Here is a 17,796-nt window from a genome sequence, read left to right as displayed (position 1 = left end):
GCAATAAAAAAAGAGGTTTTATATCTGTAAAAATATTTTAAATAGTAATGTGCGTGAAACATATAGTGGGCTGTTATTGTTATTAATTTTGGTGGAACCCCTTTGGATCTAAGATTCTATAACACATCATGTATACAAGCAGTTCATGTTTGCTGAAATGAGTTTGGGAATTAAGTGAGCTAAAAGTGGAGAAGACCTCTATCTAGTATCAAGAAATGATTTACTTGAATGGAATACTGAATGACAGGGGATGCATTTCGAGAAAGGGAATTGGAGAAGTTAGCAGCAGCAACTTTCAGAACTTTCATGTCTGTCTTGCCTCTTCTATTCTGCTTCCTGGTCCCACTAGCATGTCAGATCACTGAAGAGACAAGCAGGAACCTAGTTGCTAGTGCAAGGAGGAAGCCAACCTGTGCTAAAAGCAAGAGGGTCCATCTCTACTGCTTCAGCTATCACCAGCATGGTAGAGGCATTCATGTGAACTGGCCACCCACTTCTCATCCGCAGCCTGCAGACAGCATTTTATCATTCTTTTTAAAAATAATAGAACAAGTAGCTGCAGCAATAGGAAAAGAGGATACACATGGAAAAGATAAGTAACACTGACATTTTGCTCTTCCAAGAGGCTTTTTAGGATCTCCAGGATCGATATCTATTTCCCAGTCCAACGAGCCCTCTTCTGATAGTGGAAAAGCCTTCCAATAGCATCTTTCATGTCCTTGTTTCTCAGGCTGTAGATGATGGGATTGAAAAAGGGAGCAAGGATAACAAAAGTGACAGCAATTGCTGTGTCCCAAAACACTGAGTAGGTGGCTGAGAATCTCAAATACATGACAGCCACACTGCCAAAAAATAGCAAGAACACAGCAAGGTGAGCCGCACAGGTGGAAAAGGCCTTGTGACGACCTTCAGCTGAGCGCATTCCCAGAATCACCATAATAATTCGGATGTAGGATAGAGCAATGACCATGAAGGAGGCTAGGATTTCCACTGCGTGGATGGCATCCACAATGACCACTAGGGATGTATCTGTGCAGGCCAAGCTCAGCACAGGTGTGAAATCACAGAATATCTGGTGGATCTGGTTGGAGCCACAGAAAGGCAAGGTGGCAATCCACACAATCTCAGGGAGCACAAGGAGGAAGCCACAAAAGCAGGATCCAACTGTCAGCTGGATACAAAGTTTGGGAGTCATGATGGTTGGATAACGGAGAGGATTGCAGATAGCTATGTACCTGTCAATGGCCATTGCTGTCAGGACACAGCCTTCTGTGATACCAAGTGAATGGAAAAAGTACATCTGCATGAGGCATCCAGCCACAGAGGTGCTCTTCTGCTCACTGACTAGGCAGGAGAGCATCTTGGGGATGGTGGTTGTGGTATACCAGATCTCCAGGAAGGACAGGACACTAATAAAAAAATACATAGGGGTATGCAGGGCCATATCCACCTGGATGACAATGAACATCATTAAGTTTCCAGTTAGGATAAATCCGTAGATGAGAAGCAAGGGAATAAAGAATGAGAGGCCGCCTCTGTGCGGATGCGGGAACAGAGAGAAGAGGAACTCTGTCACCATTGTCTGATTCCCACTGGTCGTCAACTGTGTCATCTGTGAACAGAGAAAAGGAAATAAGAGACTCCCAGAATTGGAATGTTGATCACCCACTGAGTTTTCTGTAATGATTTACTCAAACTGATTCTAGAATCTTCCCGAAGAGACCAGTTAGAAATATCTCTTAAGCTTTACCTCCATGCCAAAATCATCTGAAATATTTACTGATGGACCCCTAAATCACCTTTTCTTTGTGGTAAATATCTTCCATTGATGTGCACAAAGCAAAGCAACGCACACATTTCATTCTCTGGAAATATTTTCTGTAGGTTTGGTCATTTTTTAATTTCTAGTTCCGTCCCTCTGTGTTTAGCCTTAAAACTTGTACCTTCGTTTTAAACTATTTTTTACTCTTATTTTTCAGAAAAGTTATTAATTTAAACATATATTATTGGAGCTCTTTTTCCAGCAATGTTTATGTTGCTTCACCATCTTCCCCAGCACTGATATCTAACCTGAGCCTAAAGAATTCAACTTTGCTGGGCATGGTGGCTCACCCCTGTGATCCCAGCACTTTGGGAGGCCAAGGCAGGTGTATCACCTGAGGTCAGGAGTTTGAGACCACCCTGGCCAACATGGTGAAACTCTGTCTCTAATAAAAAAAAAAAATTAGCCAGGTGTGGTGGCAGGCACCTGTAATCCCATCTACTTGGGAGGCTAAGGCAAGAGAATCACTTTCCATTCAGTCTTTAGTACTTACCCTGCCTGACACCATGAGAATGCTCCTCAAAATCTCTGCAGCCACCTGCCTCTTCTCCTAGCTTGTCAATAAGGGTATAAATGTCTCTGAGGCCTCTTCCAGGAATATCTAGAATGGAAAGATGGTCTTTCCTGGGAATTTCTCTTTGTATGATGTAATGTCCAAAGGAAAATCATGTATCTTTCTCTCTCCTCTAAGGGACAAATTAGGAGAAAAATGTTACCTAGTAGACATTCCCCAGGGTCAGGTTTCATAAGTTGCCCTGGGACTATAAAATCTTTTCTCTCCTATAGGAGTAGAGTATAAAGCTGGGGACTGGGGCGTAGCTGTGGGGGTCAGAATAAGCTTCAGCCAGGATCATGAATCTCTGGAATACTCAATCAGAAAACACTCCTTTCCTCTCCACTTTTACTCATTTTCACTATGATTTCTTTTCCCTCTGCTGATACAATCAACATCATCGTATTTTTAAAAAAATCTATTTGTATGCTAAAAAAATAGGTAGCATGGTAAGATTTATGTGGTTTGCTTTTCATCACATTAAAAAAAATAACTATTTGAGGCCGGGCGCGGTGGCTCAAGCCTGTAATCCCAGCACTTTGGGAGGCCGAGGCGGGTGGATCACGAGGTCAAGAGATCGAGACCATCCTGGTCAACATGGTGAAACCCCGTCTCTACTAAAAATACAAAACATTAGCTGGGCATGGTGGTGCGTGCCTGTAATCCCAGCTACTCAGGAGGCTGAGGCAGGAGAATTGCCTGAACCCAGGAGGCGGAGGTTGCGGTGAGCCGAGATCACGCCATTGCACTCCAGCCTGGGTAACAAGAGTGAAGCTCCGTCTCAAAAAAAAAAAAAAAAAACTATTTGTATAAGTTAAGCAAGACTACAGTGATTCCCACTTGGCAGATGAAGAGACTCAGAGAAGCCAAAGGCTTTCTCCAGTTCACACAGGCAATACAAGGCATGGAAGAGACTGAACTTTAATCCTCTAAATTCAAATCTAGGTAAACACTAGCATTACCTTTCGATTATATCTCTAGTGATTAGGCCCAAGTATATATTCCCTGGTCTTTTGAAAAGACTTGATCTTTTCTTACCTTCCAGTATTGACGGTAGTGGTGAACCATCTGAAGTGGCCACTACCTTCAGGCCCGCTGCAGCAGGAAGGTGTGGCTGGGGTGGGAGCTGGGTACAAGGGGGAGACCTGCCCCTTCTGAGTCGGGGTGGGGGCTCCCCAGGTGTCACTGCAAGCCACTGCTGCAGACCCAGGCATCCTTGTACTCGTGGGACCCAGGAACAGGTAGGTGCTTCTGGGTGCAGCTGCATTCACCCATACCCAGGCTGTAGATCTGGGCCACCTGCTCCATGGAGCAGACAGAAGCCCCCCCCCCCAGGAGGATGGGGCTGCAGCCACCCAAGTCATGACTGCAGATCACAGACTCCCACTCCCCCATGCAAGTGCAGCCACCCAAATCATGGATGCAGACCCAGGCATCTCTTCACTCCTGGGGGCACAGGAAGGTCCCCTTGCCCTCACAGGCTTGAAAGCACCTGCTCCTGCTGCCTGGCTTCTCCCTGCTGTCGATGTCCACTCCAATCTAGGAGCAAAGTAGGGATGAGCCCTAGTGCTATTGCAGTCCGTCCAGGTGTGCACACACTAGGGGCAGGGCTGATACACCAGCCCCTGGACGCCTTGCCCCCACTCCAGACTTTGGGCACCAACAAACATAGGAGGGAAGCCGAGGGAGCACTGAGGGCCCCCCTTCACATTTATAGCCAGGGAGTCATGAGCGGCAACAGGAGGCAGACGGATTCCTGGGCAGAAGAAGGAAGGTCCCTGGTGAGATCCCACATTCAAGCCAGGGAGAGCCTGAAAACTGGGGGTGCTGAGCTGCCCCACCAGAGTGGGAACTGGTGGCGCCTTTTCCAGACTGCCCATGGCTGCCCACGGACCAGTAGGAATGCAGTTCCTCCCCTCTGAGACCCATAGAAGCCCGGGGCTCAGCCAGAGCAAAAGTCCAGGGATAACAACGTACAGACAGGAGCAACCCACTCTAGGGCCTCCTCTCTGCTGAGAGCTGCAGAGATGACAGAGACAATGGGTGATGACAGTATGACCTGCCTACAGAGAGGAGCTACCCTCTCTGCCAATAGATGAATACCTGTGGGGGTGACTTGCCTAGCAGAGAGGAATTAACCTCTCTGCTAGAAGCTGAACACTCATCAGAAAACCCAGGCTGCAGAAAGGAGCTGCCCACCGTGTGTTTACTCTGAGCTGTTCTGTCACTCAATAAAGCTCCTCTTTGTCTTGCTCACCCTCTGCTTGTCTGCATACCTCATTCTTCCTAGGCACAGGACAGGAACTCAGGACCCACCAAAAGAGGCTAAAAGAGCTGTAACGTAAACGGGGATAAGACATGTCCCTTGCTCACCATGTTGTGGTGAATAGAAGGAGAGACGAGTTACGGCCATTCAGGGAACCCAGATCTGGGAGCTTCCTAAGCCAGGGCTGTGACTCCTTCTTTTTTTGTTTGTTATTGTTTTTGTTTTTTTGAGGCACAGTCTTGCTCTGTTGCCCAGACTGGAGTGCAGTGGTGCAATCTCAGCTCACTGCAACCTCTGCCTTCTGGATTCAAGCAATTCTCCTGCCTCCGCCTCCTGAGTAGCTGGGATTACAGGCGTGTACCACTATGCCCGGCTACTTTTTGTATTTTCAGTAGAGTCAGGGTTTCACCATGTTAGTCAGGCTTGTCTCGAACTCCTGACCTCATGATCCACCTGCCTTGGCCTCCTGAAGTACTGGGATTACAGGCGTGAGCCACTGTGCCCAGCCTGTGACTCCTTCTTTGAGGCCTTGTGGTTCCTAGCATCTCCAAGTTTCAGGGCACCACCACGTTCTCTGGTGCCAGCTATGGAAGCTGCTTGTGGTGCACCTGGTCAAGCCACAGCCTTGTGGAGAGCCGGTGCCTATGCTGGCATCTAGAGCTGCCCACCCCACTGCAGCAGCCGGCATGTCTGACTGCACAGTGATTGGACCCCACCCTTGCTCACACACTCCTTGCTGCTCCATGCAGTCTCCCTTGGCAGGCATGGGATCTAGGCCAGCAGCATGAGTAAACTTCCAGGCTCAGAGGGCAGAATGAGCCCAGCGGGCCAGAGCAAAACTTGGGCAAAAGTGCCACTGGCCACAGAGGTTTCCGGCTGGAAAAGCACACCCCAAAGATCCCATAACAGTATAATTTAGCAGGACTTGGTTTATCCAAGAAGGAAGGCGGGAAAGATACAGGCCCTCTTTGAGCTGCTGCTGTTTCTCTGGTTCCACTCCCCACTCTACCTCCTGCCTTATACCATAAGTCCCAGAATCTCATCTGATTGTAGTTATAATCTCACATTGCTGTTTTGTACCATTGGCTTTTGTTCTTTTTTGTTTTTGTTTTCTGCTTTTCCCTTTTCCTGAAATTAGAATCCCAATTTGCTACTCTCCACCCAAAATATTTGTACTCAGATCACCTCTGTAATTCTTACAAATTTTTAAAGATTTGATACATCATCACTGCTTTCAGGAAATCTTTCTTGATTGCAGGCTACTTAGGGGATCTCTCTCTCTCTTTTGAGATGGAGTTTTGCTCTTGGCATCCAGGCCAGAGTGCAATGACGTGATCTTGGCTCACTGCAACATCCGCCTCCCGGGTTCAAGCCATTCTCCTGCCTCAGCCTCAGGAGTAGCTAGGATTACAGGTGCCTGCCACAGCGCCCAGCTAATTTTTGTATTTTTAGTAGAGACAAGGTTTCACCATGTTGGCCAGGCTGGTCTTGAACACCTGACCTCAGGTGATCCTCCTGCCTTGGCCTCCCAAAGTGAGCCACCACGCCTGGCCAGGGGGTCTCTTTTTTTGTGTTTGTAAAGCATCTAGTGCCTACATCTGTTGTTAAAATTATCTAGTTATATGTCTAGATTCTAAGAAATTTGATGATTATCTGTCAATATTGATTTACATTTTAACCTTTAATGCTTAGCCATAAGACTTACCTAAACTTGGGTAATGCATGTTTAATAGAAGAGGATCAACTAGGATTTTGAGGTGATAATATAAGATCCATGTTTACAGAATATTTAACACATACGTTTGGCTTCAATCAGATGGCATGTAGAATGTAGCAGGGAAGAGACAGAATTGGAAGGTAGGGTTTGGCAGGGTGTGGAGGTCTTTGACTATCTGACATTGGGATTTCGAAAATATATTCTTTATATAACAGAAAATTATGAGATAACTTTTGAGTTATAATTTATGCATAAAATTGCATTGATGATGTGTAGAATGCATTTAGGTAAAGAAATTATGGAAGTAAGAAGTATTATTAATTTATTCAACTCAAATTTATTGAGTACCTACCAGACATCAGACCCAATTCTGCAATACTCTGGAGTAAGGGCCTAAAATAGAACTGTAATAATGGAATTAAGGGATAGAAGAATTGGGAGTAATTGTGAATAAAGAATCAATAGGACATCAGACCTGACCATATTTGTGCCATGATGGAAAAAAGAACATTAAAGGTAACAGATTCCTAAGCTTCAGTTATTCTGCCAGATGGCACTATTGACAGATAAAAGACCAGCTAAAGCAAAAGCTTGTAGGGGAAATTATAAGAAGATGAGTTACAGACATTTTATTTTGAACATGTGAGAGAACTTTTAAATAGAAATGTCTGCCACTAAAGATGAAGGACTGGATTTCCGAAGAGATGAGAAGCCTATGGACACAGATGTCTACGCTACTTAAGTAGAGATTATAACTGAACTATGAGGATTCACTAGATAATTGAAAAAAAGTGTAGGGGACATGAGAAGAGACTGGAGGATTACAATTGGTAGGTGAGAGAAAAATGGTATTAATAGTAAATAACTTTCATTTATTAAATACGTGACAAATATGCTAAGGCATTTTTATATTTCGTCTCATTTTATCCTTTCACAGTTCCATAAATTAGTCATTATGGTTTCCACTTAAAAGATGAGAAAACTAAAGTTTAATGACTATGTACCTTCCCTGTAGTCAGGTAGCTAAGCAGGTGGCAGAGAAAGAATTTGAACCTAGGTTTACCTTACTATCTTATCCTGAAATGCTTAGGTAACTAAGAGAAAAAGAGGGCAATGATGTATTACAGAAATCAAAGGAGAGAATTACAGGAACAAAGAAACAAATTGGGAAATCGACTAGCTTTTTCTATTATTATTTGTAACACTTAGTGTCTAGAAATTTATATATATTATTATCCCCATTCAAGAATTATATACATAGAGATGTATATGTACCTATATACAGACATACACACACACACACACACATATATATTAAAATGGGTGTTCATCATAAAAAAAACTGTTTGGAAATAAGAAAAGAAAAAGAAACACATAGCGTTAGACTATAAAGAAGGACAAATGCAATTAAAGATGATATAAAATTTACAAATGAAAATCAAAACAAATTATAACATGCAGCGCAGCAAGTGCATAGATACAAACCGATATATTTAACACGGTATTATTATATATCAGTAACAGGTGACAGAAAATGTAATGAAAAGATGCCATTTGAAGTATCAACAAAAATACAAAACTATAAATGATGTGTTGCATTTAAACATAGCACTTTATAAAACCATATTGGAATATAACAAACACAGAAATTGATCCATGTGCTGTATTAATGAATTGAATGTATCTGTTACATAAACATGCCAATCATCTACAAGTCAATAATTTCAATCAAAATCTCAGGTTGATTTGGGAGGAGTGGGACATGTAAGAATGAGGGCCAAGAAAAAGACGTTTCAAAGGAGACTGAAATGGTGGCACTTGCCCTACTATTTACTAAAGGTTATTATGAAGCTAAATTTGTAATAAAATATCAGTAGGAGTAAACAGTCAATAGAAGCAAAGAAATAAACTAATGTAATATGGAATTTTAAAATACGTGAGAGCAGTAATAGCAGATCACTGGGGAAAAGATGAACGTAGCCAGCACAACAGCCTGTGGAAATGGTGCATTGCTTAGTCAATTGTATTAGAATTTCAGTTAAAATTTTTAAATTCGATATAAATACAAACCATAAATTTAAAGACTCATGAATTAAGCCATTTAATATTTCCTTTCATCAAATAATACCATTAAGAAGTAAAACCACAAGATACACACTAGGAATCTGTATTTGTAATAATGTATATATAACTGATTATTATTTAGGATATGTAAAAAGCTTCTACAAAGTAATAAGAAAAGACAACCAAATGAGGAGTACAAAATACACACACACAATATTCAACTGCAAATGAAGCAGTAGCATATTGTTTACACAACAGCCAAGTAGAAAAAAATGTGACCACACAGAACATTTAAAAAGATGTACAACAATTTAAAAAAAAATGCATGCATTGTTGATGGTAGACAGATTTTGGGAAACAACTTGGCAGCATCTAGTGAAGTTGAAGCTGCCAGTGTTCCGGAATACAAAACGCTGATGGCTAATGATTAAATTGTGCTACATTTATACAAGACAGCAGGGATTTTCACAAGTATTCCTTCTGGCTAGTTTATTCCTTTCCTATGGGGAAAATACCTGGAAAGTATTTCTGTTTATTTATGTTTTACTAGATACTGTTCTAAGGCTCAGAGTAATGATGAGAGGTCTTGACAGAATAAAATAAATAAAATAAGTATAACTTATATTTTACTATTACCTACATGTCAGACACTGTGTACTGTGGTTTACAAATATTCAAAACACTAATATTCAAAATGCTCTTCAATATTGTTATCAAATGATGAAATTAAGACTCGGAGATGCTAAGTTACTTTCTAAAGATTAATTAGCAAGTGACTGAATAAAATATGATTGAAACCCAAATATATGTGGGTTCAAAAAACATGCTTTTTTCTACTATACCAGTCTTCTCCACATGGAGTGATTGCAAATGGTACATAAAACATTATGAATTTTATATTCTAAATTTTCTTTGACACATATTGTTGAGGACATGACTGACTATATTAAGTCAAGTAAATTTGAAAAATGTTTCTCTCTATATATAATAGGTAAGACACAGACTTTTTAAAAATCCTAAGTATGATACATAAACATACAAGTTTTGAAAATCACTGTACCACATCATGTTGAAGGAACGTGTGCCTTTCCTAGTCTCTGGTCCCAAGCCAAATGTGGCTCCAGCAGACAGTATGAAGGTCAGTGTAAGACTGAAAGTCAGTCAGCACTTGCTACAACTCCACCATCCCCCGCAGAAAAGTACTGAATTTTTGGTTTCATCTATGGCCACTGTTGATCCCTGGGGTCACTATATCCTCAGCCCCCAGCATTGGCCTACTCCCAGCCCCCACTCATGCCAGTGTCCCAATTCTCTTTAGCTGCCTCCTCACAGCCTCCTTGATCTCCTTGTTGCGCAAGCTGTAGATGAAGGGGTTGAGGAAGGGTGTGAGCACTGAGTAGACCACTGCCAGGGCGCGGTCATAGTCCAGTAAGTAGCTCTTCTTCAGCCGCACATACATGAAGAGAATGCTCCCATAGAAGATGAGAACCACAGTGAGGTGGGAGGCACACATGGAGAAGGCCTTCCTCTTGCCGGCAGCTGAGGGAATTCTGAGCACTGTGCAGATGATCTGCACGTAGGAGCAGAGGATCAGCAGGAAGGTGGCTAGGATCTTGCAGGAATTTATAACAAAATCTACTAGGACATTTATAGACGTATCGGTGCAAGCCAAGCTCAGCATGGGGGGGATGTCACAAAAGATGTGCTGAATGCGATTGGGGCCACAGAATGGGAGGCATGAAATCAAGGCAATTTCAACTACTGGCCCAGCCAAGCCTCCCAACCAACAGCCAATGGCAATCTCTGCACAGAGTGTTAGGGTCATGAGGGTGGGGTAGTGGAGGGGCCGGCAGATGGCTAAGTACCTATCGTAGGCCATAGCGGTCAGGAGATAGCACTCAATTGCTCCAAGGGAGTGAAAGAAATAGACCTGCAGGAGACATCCAGAGAATGAAATGGTCTTCTTCTCACTGAGCAAATTTGCCAGCATCTTAGGGATGGTGGCAGCTGTATAGCCAAGCTCTGAGAAGGAGAGGTTGCTGACAAAGTGGTACATGGGTGTGTGAAGCCGGGAGTCCAGGAAGACCACCAGGAATATCAGCAGGTTTCCCACGACAGTCGTGAGGTAAATGAGAAGCAACAAGAGAAAGAGATAAATCTGGACACCCTGGAGATGGGGGAAGCCCAAGATGATGAACTCTGTTACCTGGCTCCAGTTCCCTGTGTCCATTGCTCACCATTCATGTGCCTAGATGTGTGGTGTGGAAGCACAGGAAAAAAAAGTTGAGCTATAGAGGTTCTAACAAGAAGGCAACCCTCAAATTACTATTGCCCTCCCTTCTCTCACCTCCAGAGTAAAGCCCTCTCAGTAACTGCTTTGAGAGGTCAACATTTCAATTCCATCCCTCCATGCCCTTCATGGCAACAGCCTCCTTCAGACTATTCACCTTTATATTTAGTCTTCCCTGATTAAAGCAGCTCAGTTTTGGCCTTCCTAATCCATTCTGTAACCAGTTGACTTTCTCAATAGAATCTATATAGATTTTAGAGATTTAAGTATTTCGAATCCAAAGTGTATATTAACATTTATACATATTGTTTGTCTAAGGGACAAATCATTTATAGTCATAATATATTGATACTGTACTGGACAAAGTATATATAATTTAAGTATTATTTTCTAATTTCTCATTTCAATTTGTTGTCTTCTTCAACTTTCTGGCTACAAAAGAATCAACTGTTTTCCCTTCTGCTCCCTCATATTCCTCTATGAGAACTCAGGTCTACTAGCATCTTTCATGGCATATACGTCAGAATTTAGACCTCTTTTGGACACTGGTGAGACTCCAAGTCAAAATAAGAAGGTCAAAGTAAATAAAAGAGCCAAAGAAAGAGAGGAGGCAGATCTATCTTTCTGAATTTCAAGTTCAGACTGTGGCCACTTTATCAATTGTTTCTGCCATTTCCCCCCCTCCTTCAACTCCAAATGTTCTTTTCTGGTTTATTGCTTCTGTAGATAGTAAATACACATGCTCTACTGTGTTGAGGTCACTGTAACAATAATTGATTATTTTCAGTACTCTAGGTATTATACTTAGAACAGGGACTAAACAGATAAATAAAATGTGGCACCTGATGTTAACAAACTAATATTTTAATACAGAACATAGAGAAACAACTAATTATTATACAGCTCTTTCATGGAATACTCTATCAACATAAAAGCATGCTATTATTCTCATTTACTAAACAGACAAAAAAGCAAGTGCCTTAAATTCTTTCTTTTTCCTCACTTATCCCACAGCCACCACTCTATTTTTTTTTCTATGTCCCTGAAAGAAAACTCCTCCAAGAGTCGCCTATACGCATTGCCTTTAATTCCTCTCTTTAAGTTCCTTCTTAAACCCACTTAATTACCTAAGATTTGCTGGATCCGGTGGTCATTTCTCATTCCTCAGCTTACTTGGACTATCTGTTTCCTGACGGTGTTGATTTATCCTGTCTGTTCACACACCTTTTTCACTTGATTCTCAGGGTACTATACTTTCAGTTCCTTCCTATCTTATTAGTCATTCATTCTTATTCTCCATCATTAGTTTCTCCTCCATGCCCCACCCTTTTAATGTCACAGTGCCAGTGCCCAGGGTCAGTGTTTAATCTTTTTTTTTCCTTCGGTATGAACTCAACTCCTCTGCTACTACCATCTAATACCATATCTTTAAACACTATAAATCTGTTGAAGATATCTGAATCCATATCTCAGGCAATATTTCTCTCCCCTACTCCAGACGCATATATTTGACTGCCTACTCACATCTCCTCTTGGGAGTCTAAGAGCCATCTCAAACTGAACTCCTGAAGGCTCTACCCATAGTCTTCCTTATTGCAAATGATGGCAATTGCAGTCTTCCAACATACAAGCCAAAACCCTGCAGTCATCCTTGTTTCTATCCTTCTCTCATATATCCAGGAATGGACTATGTTTTACCACCTTGGTTCAAGTCACTTTCATCTTATCTCTGTTACTGTAACTGACTCCTAACAGATCTTCCTAATTGCATTTGTCCCCCTGCAGCCTCTTCTCAACACACCAGGATGATCCGGTTAAATTCTAAATTAGGTTCTGCGTTTCCATCGATCAAATGTGTTCAATGACATATCATTTTATAGCCTTTGCTGTAGCTCTTTCCTTGTTCTAGAATCTCTTTCACCACCTGGATGGCTCTTTGATTTATTTCATCTTTGCTCAAATTTCACCAGCTCAACCACCTGGGCCACTCTATATAACTGCATTGTGCCTTCATTTTTACATCCATATTCTGTACTACCATTGCCTTCCTCTACTTTATTTTTAACTTTTTTCCAGAGGACTTATCATGTTCTAAACTATAAAATGTACTTATTTATTATCCCTGCTGTTTATTGCTTCTCTCCTCTTTGAGAGTATAAGATCCATAAGGGCAATTTTTTTTTCCTTTTCTATTTTGTTTACTGGTGTATGTCAAGTGCCTAGAGCCATGTCTGAAAAATAGTAACAACTCAATAAATATTTGTGTAATATGCAAACCTAGTAAGATAAATGCTAATTTGTATATGTAGTAGGAGTTATGAACCATGGACTGGATATGGTGATAAATCAGGAAAATTTCATAGAACACATAATTTTTAAAATTATTATTATTGTTTGGAGACAGTGTCTCAGTCTATCACCCGGGCTGGAGTGCAGTGGCAGGACCTCTGCTCACTGTAGCCTTGACCTCCTGGGCTAAAGCGTTCCTCCCGCCTCTGCCCCACAAGCATCTGGGACTATAGGCATGTGCTACCACGCCTGGCTAATTTTTGTATTTTGGGTAGAGATAGGGTTTAGCCATGTTGCCCACGCTGGTCTTGAACACTTGGGCTCAAGTGATCCACCTGCTTTCGTCTCTCAAAGTGCTGGGATTACAGGCATAAGGCACTGTGCCCTGCCAGAAGTTATAATTTTTATTTGAAGCCAAGAAAGTGTCAGAATTTTTTAGATAGAAAAATGAAAAAAAAAAGTATTTGAAGCAAAAGGGATTGCTTGTGTAAAGTCAAAGAGCTATGAAAGACACTGAGTGTTCTTTTTCTCCCCTCCAGTCTTCTTATCACTTCTTCCCTCTCCAGAATCCTAAAATTCATCCAAACTTTGTTTACTCTAATTTTTTTTGGCATTTTCCAAACCTAGGCAACATGTCTATCCCATACACAAGAGCCTTTCTCAAAGACTTAGTATAGGAAGTTTGTCTACTAAGATTCCAGAGACCTACTTGTGGGCCAAACTTTTATATGGGTGATTTTGGTTCAGCATACTTACTTTATTATCCAATATTTGTTTGTCTTAGTTTTTCTCACTTCAGATCCATGTCTACCCACTGCCCAATCCTGCCTTCTGTTTCTTTTGAGTCTTGGAGGCATACCTGCCTTCTATAAAGGATTATCCTTAAATTTCTATTTCTTCTCAGATCCTTCTTTTCTAGATGTTCTACATTCATTCCCTTCTAAATATAAATGTAAGGTTCCATTCTAGGAGCTACCTCTTTCCTTTTCTGGCCTCCAGTTGTCAGAATCTAGACAACTCATCTGAGAGTGGGACTAAATTTTCTAACTAAATTTTCAGATCTGCATGGAGGACCAGTCACATGATTGAATATGAGAAGCCAGTATCTTGTCCTCTCCTTTCTCAGAAAGTACTTTCCACATAACTCCAAAGACTTACTATCATGCTATACATTGTATCTTCATTTACTAATGACCTGCTGTTGTTCACTCCCTCCATACTCTGTCTAAGCAATCAAAGGATCAGATCAAGTATTATTTTCCACGGAAAACTAGCACCCCCAAATCTCTCATCTTCCAAGTTCACAATTCTCACAGGTTTGGACCATTTCCTTCTCTTCTTCAGAGTCCAAAGTTAGAAGAGAACTTCTTGCTCACTTCCTATATCGGATTTGCAATATTATGCTCAACCACTCCTGGGGCCTGGAGGTGTTGAAGTTTATCACTTTGATGGAACCTGTGGGAATAAGTTAAACCATAAAACGAATTCTTCTCACATAAAACTTGGATTCTTGATAGGGTCCTTGTAGAGGCAGAAGCCCATGAGGCTTCTGAGCAGATCTCCTGGGGTCACTAACATGCTCTCTCGGGAAGGGAACTGACATACGGCAAGTTTATTAGCTAGTAGTCCTTCATTAACTGTTAGTTACTACAACAATAACTGCCAGTCCAAGTTGAGATAGAACATCTCTCAAGGCAATTACTCCCTTTAACAAATAACAATAACCGATGTGGAAACTAGGTTCAAATGGGTTCCTGAACTGCATGACCTGGGAGTAAGCACATACATCTCAATTATGATAGGATCTTTATAAAATTTGACTGACCTTCTCTGACCCTGAAAGGGTGAGGACAGGAAGACACTGAGGACATAAATATCATCAAGGCCAACTCCTAATCTTGTCTGTTGCTCATATTTACAGCAGTTACATGTTGTCTTACACACTACAGTCTCCTCTACTCTAGTGTTACCTGCTCTGTAAAGAGTACTGCCTCAGAATCTTGGATTTCAATCCCAGCCATTCTTCCAAGTACTTATGTGACATTAGGCACCTCAATGAGCCTTGGATAGCAACATTGCCAAGAAAGTGGATTTTAAATACTCTCACCACAAATTAAAAATAATAAGTACTGTACGCGAGGTGATAAATATGTTAATTAGCCTAATTTGATCATTTCACCCTGCATACACATATCAAAAAATCACATATATAATTACTATTTGTCAGATAAAAATTTAAAAAAAATAAAGATTTTCTTTCCTCATATTAAAAATGTGATCATGTAAAAAGAAAAAAAGTACTTACAAACTATAATACAAACTGTGAGAAGAATTAACTAATTTTTGTCCCATTCCCAGTTCCCCTCACATTTTCGACATTCTTTATCCAAGTTTATGTTTTTTGACCTCCTAATCTCTTTCTTGAAGAATTTTCAAATTGAGTTGGAAGTATTTAATATTTTGTTCATGGTAAATAGATTTTTAATTAATAACGTAATATTTGAGACAAAAGGTTATTTTTTGACTAATATACATAGAGTTTAACTAATAATTTTATTTACTTAATGACTACAGGTTTATTCAGGTTTTCTAAATCCCTATAAGGCAATTAAGGGTTAAAGAACCACTACTTTTTAAACTAAATTTTCCAACTCTGTCAATTTCATTTCAATTACTTCTTTTCTGTGAACTAGAATATCCTCTGCTCCTAAAAGATGTCCACCAATTCTGCTACTGCCCCTCCAACTGATATCCTATCTCTATTTGTGCTCGGGTAAATGCTTCACAACTGACTTTCCTCTAACAAAGATTTCTACTTCGTTGAAAGCTAGCTCTCTTTTTGACTAAACCTCAACCTTGGCGTACAAAATCTATAGACTAACAGCAAAAATGATTTTATTCACCCTCCCCACCTTCCCTTCCAAACCACATGTGTTAAAAGACTTAAACAAACACTCATGTAGTTTCTAAGAGCTCAAGGCCATAGATAATCCTAGCACCTCTTTAAGTGCCTGCCTGAGAAAATTCAAAGCTACCAAAATAATTTATGTGTATGTGTATGTGTGTGTGTGTTCACAATTATATTCATATATTACTAATTAAGTCTGTTCTTACCACCTTAGTGTCTGGCATTATTTAACTTTGACATAACCTGACATTTTTGAAAAGACCCTGATTTATAATATTTGCTGATTGGCATAGTGCTAATACTCCCACTGTATCTGATTCCAAGCTATTGGTTCCACAGAATTTCTAATAAGTTATCAATCCTTTCTCAAAAACTGTGAGCAGACTTTAGCACCTAACTGTGTATCTTTTTATGGCATCACATGTCTTGAACCTGCAGCTCCATGAACTTCCTCAGTCCTCATTAGCATCTCAACCTCTTGTCTTTTACCACCACTGTTTACAGAAAATAACTGGCTGTATATAGAAGAAAGGTACTGTGTGTTGATTTTACCAAAATACTTGATAAAATTGTGTGGAGAACAGCAGGGAAGATTTGGAGTAAAGGACACGTATATCTATGCAAAGGTTCTCTACCAAGTTCATGAATCTGGTGAGACAAAACACTCATAGAACAAATAACGAAAAGCAGATGTGTTACTCATGGACAGGCAGCAATGAGAAACAGAAGCCTAGGGCTCATGACAAGTCTATTCCCACAGCTCAGGAAAGCTGCCCAGGCTGAATGGACTCGCACCACACATTCCCCACATTGCACCGCAGCTGAGGGACCCAAAAAGCACTAGTCTTTGGAACACAGTTAGATAGTTAATTATAAACATATGTTTATCATGTGACCCAGCAATCCTACACTTAGGCATTTTCCCAAATGACATGAAAATGTATGTTTACACATAACCATATAATGCTAAAAATGAATATTATCTGGAGACAGCTTACCTGCCCACCAAAGTTTGTAAGTAAAAAAAAAAAAAAAAATACAGGTCCAGAAAAGATAACCTAGTGTGATATACAGCGGCTAACTAAGGACTAGTTACCAGTACTATCAAAGGAAATTCAAAATGAAGATGTGAGACAAGTTGAGATGGGTTGTTCAGAAAACAAGTTAGTACAACTAGGGAAGACCGATGCATTCTATAGAAGAGTGGGTTTCAGTAATGATTAGATTCGATTCATGATGTCATTGTTCAAGGCCAAATATGTTGGTGACAGATGTGGGTAAGATTCATTACATGTTTCATTTATTATACCTGCATCAAATATTCATCTCGTTTAGGCTCTGTGCTAGATTCTGTACATATAACGAATAACGAAACTGAAATAATTTCAGACAAAATCCAGTTTATAGATACTTGTAGAAAAGAATGACAAACTATGTCTATCTATAACTATATCTATACATACACAAATGTCCACAAATATATAAATTGCGATACATATTTTGAGGAAAAGCAAAACATACATCATAGATAAAAATGAGTGACATAAATTAGATTGAGTGTTCAGAAGTCCTCTCAAAGGTAATGTCTGGAAATTGATATTTGAACAGAAACTCACACAATTAGGAAGAGTGAGCCAAATGAAATGTTGGGGAAAAAACGGAGTAAAGGTCCTGAAGCCAGAAAAATCCATAATGTATTTGAAGACCTGAAAGATTAATCATGTAACTAGGGAAGAGGGAGCTGAGGGAGAAGCGGTATAAGTCTATATTGGAGAGGAAGGCAGGGAAGAATTTTGTTTAGCCCTATATAAAGTATGGTGAGGCTTTGAATTTTATCCTAAAAGCAATTGAGAATTTCTCATGTTTTTATAAAATGATATATACAAT

At 40.5% G+C, this 17,796-nt stretch overlaps 2 protein-coding genes across 2 annotated transcripts; both read right to left on the bottom strand.

Annotated features, from left to right (window-relative positions):
• Positions 1-593: 593 nt before the first annotated feature.
• On the bottom strand, positions 594-1,764 carry LOC108286124 (olfactory receptor 6K6). Its single transcript, XM_017503746.2, has one exon. It carries the CDS (start codon positions 1,610-1,612, stop codon positions 653-655), a length of 960 nt encoding a protein of 319 aa, XP_017359235.1. The 5' UTR covers positions 1,613-1,764; the 3' UTR covers positions 594-652.
• Positions 1,765-8,630: 6,866 nt separating this feature from the next.
• LOC108286123 (olfactory receptor 6N1) lies at positions 8,631-10,666 on the bottom strand. The gene has a single exon (XM_017503745.2). The coding sequence runs from the start codon at positions 10,650-10,652 to the stop codon at positions 9,714-9,716; it is 939 nt and encodes a 312-aa protein (XP_017359234.1). The 5' UTR covers positions 10,653-10,666; the 3' UTR covers positions 8,631-9,713.
• Between the last annotated feature and the right edge of the window lie 7,130 nt (positions 10,667-17,796).

The sequence above is a fragment of the Cebus imitator genome, unplaced genomic scaffold (assembly GCF_001604975.1).
Source record: "Cebus imitator isolate Cc_AM_T3 unplaced genomic scaffold, Cebus_imitator-1.0 Scaffold313, whole genome shotgun sequence".
Lineage (NCBI taxonomy): Eukaryota > Metazoa > Chordata > Mammalia > Primates > Cebidae > Cebus > Cebus imitator.
The sequence above is the reverse complement of the archived record's forward strand: the minus strand, read 5'-3'. Positions and strand labels throughout refer to the sequence as shown.

What these genes read in the sequence shown, in the direction of transcription:
- LOC108286124 (XM_017503746.2), bottom strand. Translation starts at nt 1,612, where the DNA reads ATGACACAGTTGACGACCAGTGGGAATCAGACAATGGTGACAGAGTTC.
- LOC108286123 (XM_017503745.2), bottom strand. Translation starts at nt 10,652, where the DNA reads ATGGACACAGGGAACTGGAGCCAGGTAACAGAGTTCATCATCTTGGGC.